This window comes from Triticum aestivum, chromosome 7D (assembly GCF_018294505.1).
Source record: "Triticum aestivum cultivar Chinese Spring chromosome 7D, IWGSC CS RefSeq v2.1, whole genome shotgun sequence".
Lineage (NCBI taxonomy): Eukaryota > Viridiplantae > Streptophyta > Magnoliopsida > Poales > Poaceae > Triticum > Triticum aestivum.
This window is the reverse complement of record NC_057814.1, coordinates 137,973,847-137,979,173: the sequence shown is the minus strand read 5'-3', so window position 1 is coordinate 137,979,173 and position 5,327 is coordinate 137,973,847. Positions and strand designations below refer to the sequence as shown.

At 46.0% G+C, this 5,327-nt stretch overlaps 1 protein-coding gene across 1 annotated transcript; it reads left to right on the top strand.

The window, feature by feature from the left end:
- Nucleotides 1-1,210: 1,210 nt before the first annotated feature.
- LOC123166268 (probable trehalose-phosphate phosphatase 8) lies at nt 1,211-3,823 on the top strand. The gene is made up of 10 exons (XM_044584043.1): nt 1,211-1,573; nt 1,677-1,817; nt 1,891-2,040; nt 2,158-2,211; nt 2,303-2,404; nt 2,520-2,597; nt 2,719-2,788; nt 2,885-2,955; nt 3,099-3,191; nt 3,290-3,823. The coding sequence occupies exons 1-10, from the start codon at nt 1,325-1,327 to the stop codon at nt 3,371-3,373; spliced, it is 1,092 nt and encodes a 363-aa protein (XP_044439978.1). The 5' UTR covers nt 1,211-1,324; the 3' UTR covers nt 3,374-3,823.
- Nucleotides 3,824-5,327: the final 1,504 nt, after the last annotated feature.

Here is a 5,327-nt window from a genome sequence, read left to right as displayed (position 1 = left end):
GCAACTTTTTACTGAATTCAACATGAACATTCAGTAAATTCATATATGCAATTATTGATGCAACAAGGAAATTGTTTCTCAGAAAAAACTAGTTCTACAAAAACCAACATATCAAATCCGATGTTGCAAGGTAGCCTCCCACTTGCTAGTGCTTCATTCTTTTACCGGGGAATAGTAAACCCCTCGGAGCTTTGAGCCATGGCGGAGGAGAGCATATCTCTGACGATATGGTGTGCCACCGGGCCAGATTAGGGGCGGGGTTGAGAGGGAGTACTATGGGTGCCATTGTTGCAGTGGTGGTGTAGGGACATTGCGGGGGACGACGGTCATAGATTCTGGATCCCTTACAGCAGGGCAAAAGGGGCAGCTGCCCGTGATTCACACGCATAGGGGGGAATGCAGTTTGGAGCCTAGTTGCTGCGTTGCAACACGTCGTCTGTTGCAAAGGTCAAGTAGGGGGAGGAGGTTGCGCGTGGTCCAGCTTGCGCAAATCGGACGACTCCGCAGCGCCGGATCTAACGGCTCGTGTGAGAGTTTATTTTTGGCATGCATCTACCAGATGACGCCTAACAGCCGCCATAAAACAAGGCTAACATAGTCTATCTCGATCCGGAGACTTGGTCAACGGATGGTGAGGTCTTGGTCTATCTATGGTACATGTTGGACTATGCTTCTCTCTCCCCACTGATCAATTGCTTTCTCCTTTGACCAAATTTTTGTCTCGACATTAGGTTTATTGGATCTTCGTCCACCAGAGTCCCTCTGGTTCTACGACTCGATTTTCTCCCTTGCAACAGAGGGCTATATGTGACTGATCGAGAAATGGCCACACATTTCATCCAAAAATAAAGAATATTTGAATTTCCACAGCCTCCATAGCACCACTTTGGTTCGAGCTTGAAATATGAATACAAATAGTAAAAGGGTGTATAATTTGAAAGTATTTTGCAGGACAAAAACAACAATGTTATTCTTTTTCTTTTTACGAGAATGTTATTCTTGAATCTTAATCTATAGTCGTCAATTTTTCAGAATGTTAACTGTTCGTATAATTGTGCACCCTACAATTGTGAACTGAGGAACCGACACATGTCCACTCCGGTTAGAAAAAACGCAGTAGTTCCACTGGCTAGTATGGGTGCCGACCCAACGCCGCTCCGCCTTTATAAGTACCGACACTTCGCCATTGGCTTCCTCACCCAGGAAAAAACCGGTCTGGTCCCCTCGTCCTCGGTGAACTATTCCCCACTGTCACTACTGGGCACCACTCTCACGCAGCGGGAGGCGCGTGTCGTGAGCACACGTGTGGTTGTTTGCGTGCGCCATGGCGAACCAGGACGTGGTGCTCCGCCCGGACATGGGCGGCATAGCTTCGGCCGCGGCCATGCCGGGCTCCTCCAGCCGCCCGATCTTCGCGTGCCGCGGCGCCGCGTCGACCTCCCTGCGGCGCCGCTCCGGCGTCGACGACGACTACGGCGCCCGGTCACCCTGCGCCACAAGCTGGGTCGTCCAGGCCATGCGGGCGTCTTCGCCGGCTCGCTCCGCAGCTGTCGACGAGTACGCCGCGTGGACGGTGAGTTTGCCGGCTAGTTTGGTGAGAGCGCGCCGGCCGGGCTGTTTTCCGTCCGTTCCGATGATTGATCTGCGTTTCTTTTTTCCTTGGTTGGCGCGTGCAGAGGAAGCACCCGTCGGCTCTGGCTAGCTTCGAGCAGATCGCGGCCTCCGCCAAGGGGAAGCAGGTGGTCGTGTTCCTGGACTACGACGGCACGCTCTCGCCCATCGTCGCCGACCCCGACACGGCGTTCATCACCGGCGAGGTAAGATAAGAGACCGCGATAACCAGCCTAGCTAGCTACTTCAAGTAACGCTGACATCGCCCAAATGATCTAGATGCGGGAGGCGGTGCGCGGCGTTGCGAAGCACTTCCCGGCGGCGATCGTCACCGGCCGGTGCGTGGAGAAGGTGTGCAGCTTCGTAGGCCTCTCGGAGCTCTACTACGCGGGCAGCCACGGCATGGACATCAAGGGCCCAGGCTCCAACGTACGCCATCTCTCTCAAGCATCTCTCCGTCGCGCAAGAATCTAACTGGCCATGCATGGCCCATCCCTCTCCAATCATTTGTGCCTGATTCCATCAATTATTCCTCCCTATTTGCAGGCGGAGGAGGTCCTCCTGCAACCTGCTCGCGAGTTCCTCCCGGTCATCGCCGAGGTACACGACTTTTGTTAGTTAGTTGAGCCATGAGGAACTTACCAACGGCGCATGTACTAATCTCTGGTTTTATTTTTGGTTTTGGTGCCAGGTCTACGAGGCTCTGGTGGAGAAGACCAAGAGCACGCCGGGGGCCAGGGTGGAGAACAACAAGTTCTGCCTCTCCGTGCACTTCCGGTGCGTAGATGAAAAGGTAACCAGAGAGCTCACCAATCAATTTAATCAGCAACAATCCAAGTCAAACAAGAAGGTTCTAAGTTAATGAGAGAGATCCTCATCGATCTCAACTGCTCCGATCCCCTCTGCAGAGATGGAGTCCATTGGCCGAGCAAGTCAAGGAGGTGCTCCGGGACTACCCCGATCTCAGGCTCAACGAAGGCAGAAAGGTTGGTTGATACTTGATTGGCCATGGATCGATCATGGAGTTAATTACTAGTAGCGCTTACTAAATCATGTTATTTAACGTTTGCTCACTGAGCCTGTGAATATTGAATCTACTGGGCGTAGGTCCTGGAGATCCGGCCGTCCATCATGTGGGACAAGGGCAAGGCCGTGGAGTTCTTGCTCCAATCTCTGGGTAAGCGCCACTGCCACCCTGCCTGCTGCGTCGTCTTCGTCCTCGTCGGATAAAATGACGGGTTGCATATAAAATCTGCTGCTGCGCTGTCTCTAGGATTCGACGGACGCAGCGACGTCCTGCCGCTGTACCTCGGGGACGACCGCACTGACGAGGATGCTTTCAAGGTGCACAGATTAAATTAACACACGTCGCGTCCAACTGATTTCATTTGTAGTTTTGTACATATATATGCATGCTAGCTACGAACCTAGTGATTTCATTTGTTTTGGCTGCTTGTTTATCTTTCGATTTTGTTGATGTCAACTAGATGCTGAGAAAGAGAGGTCATGGCCTCGGCATCCTTGTCTCCAAGTGCCCTAGGGAGACCGACGCCTCCTACTCTCTTCAGGACCCCACTGAGGTGTATATACATACATATATCATGATGCAGATCCCTGCTTAGTCTAGTCATCAGTGATTGTAGCTTACATAGTATTAATTTCTCCTTGTTTTCGGCAGGTTATGGAGTTCCTTCACCGCTTGGTGCAGTGGAAGCGCCGGCGATCATCATCGTCATCGTCAGCGATGCGCGCAAGAGTGTAGCGCAGTCACAGACTGCCACATCAGCGGCTGCTGCTGGCACTGATTTATCAAGAAGCTTCAGCATGTTTAATTAAGTACTCCCTCCGTAAACTAATATAAGAGCATTTAGAATACTAAAGTAGTGATCTAAACGCTCTTATATTAGTTTACAAAGGGAGTAGTTTGTTAGCTAATTTGGTTGTACTTATTCCATGCATGTAATAACCATCGCCTATGTCTAGTTCCCGCTTTTAGTTAACCTTTGTTGCATGGGTTTGGAAGGCACTGCATCTGCAAGTTAAGCGGCCCCCCTCACAATTTTTTCTTTCTTTTTTCCGTTTTGTGGGTACATTCCCCTGTATGATGACTCGTGATTGCTGGCCATACCAGTAAAATGTAACATATGTAAGAATCTTAATGGCCAGATTAATCACCTTGTTTACTTAAGTGCTCCATAAAAAGAGGTGAAGATCAAATGCTACTTCATGTTATCTATTTGTTGCGGAAGATTTTGACTTAGTCGTGGGTGTTAAATTCATATCTTGTTTTTCTGACAAAATAATTCATGTCTTGTAATGGTTATGTGGTAGTTGTCTATTTTTTGTATTCCACTTGTTCATGACTTTGACCACATTTTCTTGCATCAACTTTAATAAAAATGGTTTGTGTGCATCACACTGATGCGGAGGCTTGGGGTTTCAACTTCCTTTTTGAAAGAATGAAAAAACATGTTCCTATAATTATACTAGCGTGATTTTGGCGGGAGGAGCGTTTTGGCTCCCGGGAGGATATGCTCCCGGATGACAATAAGTTCAATAAAAAGTAAAACAAAAAAAAAATCTGAAATTTTTAATAGATGTTCGTGTTAGTCTCGCAAACATGCTTGACAAATTTCATGCGAAACGGAGCAGCGGTGTTTCGTTGCTGAAAAAAAAAACAAATTAGGGTGACATTTGGTGTTCAATTTATTTTTGTTTATTGCACAAGCCAAAACATTTAACCTTTTTGCCTCGAAATTTGCAGGTAGCATTTGGATGTGACTAAGATCACAAAACAAATTTGTCTAGATTTTTTTGACATTTGCCAAATTGAATTTCCGGATTTTGGCAGGCATTTCTAGCAAATGGAGGATGTGGATCCTAGCATGGGAACAGAGGTGCCGCAACCTTAGCGTAGTGGGCATGCCGGAATAGTCGGTTGCTTTGACTTCTGGTGGATCAGTGGTTTGGCCTGCGTTTCTTTTTATAGAAATTTTGTATACCATTAAACAGATGTCAAATTACAACACAAAATCACGAAAACCATGATAGAAAAAGAGAGAGGACACATGTCCAATAACATTTGCAAGAAAACTCCATTGAAGCAGATTTCTGCAACAGCCTGCGTTGGGCGGACATGTAAAATGATGCATTATGGAAATCTATATTTCTATACTTCTATATCTATATCTATACTTCTATATCTATACTTCCATCTATATCTATCTATCTATACTTCTATATCTATATCTATATCTATCTATATCTATATCTATATCTATATTTGTATCTATCTATCTATCTATCTATCTATCTATCTATCTATCCATCTATCTATCTATATACTTATACTAATTAGAAACTCCCTAGAAATTACCGCGTTAATTAGTAAATACGATCCGCTCATCCGGTGGGTCGCGAGTTATAACATTAACTCGTATTAATCATACAAATATAAAAAATAGAAATAGTTGTACTTATACTTATTAGAGACTCCTAGAAATTACCACGTTAATTAGTAAATATGAGCCGCTCATCCGATGGGTCCGAGTTATAACGGTGTAGATTAACTCATATTAATTGTACAAATATAAAAATAGAATTGTGTTTTTTTGCATGATTATAAATAGAAATAGTGATTTCTCCGGTCCTTTAGTAGTTCAGTTCTAATCTAAATTTCTTGCATTGCTTTACCATATTCCCACATACTCTAACCT

What these genes read in the sequence shown, in the direction of transcription:
- LOC123166268 (XM_044584043.1), top strand. Translation starts at nt 1,325, where the DNA reads ATGGCGAACCAGGACGTGGTGCTCCGCCCGGACATGGGCGGCATAGCT. An exon ending in ACGAGTACGCCGCGTGGACG is followed by an intron (nt 1,574 to 1,676) that starts GTGAGTTTGCCG and finishes TGGCGCGTGCAG; the next exon opens with AGGAAGCACCCGTCGGCTCT. An exon ending in CTCTTCAGGACCCCACTGAG is followed by an intron (nt 3,192 to 3,289) that starts GTGTATATACAT and finishes TGTTTTCGGCAG; the next exon opens with GTTATGGAGTTCCTTCACCG.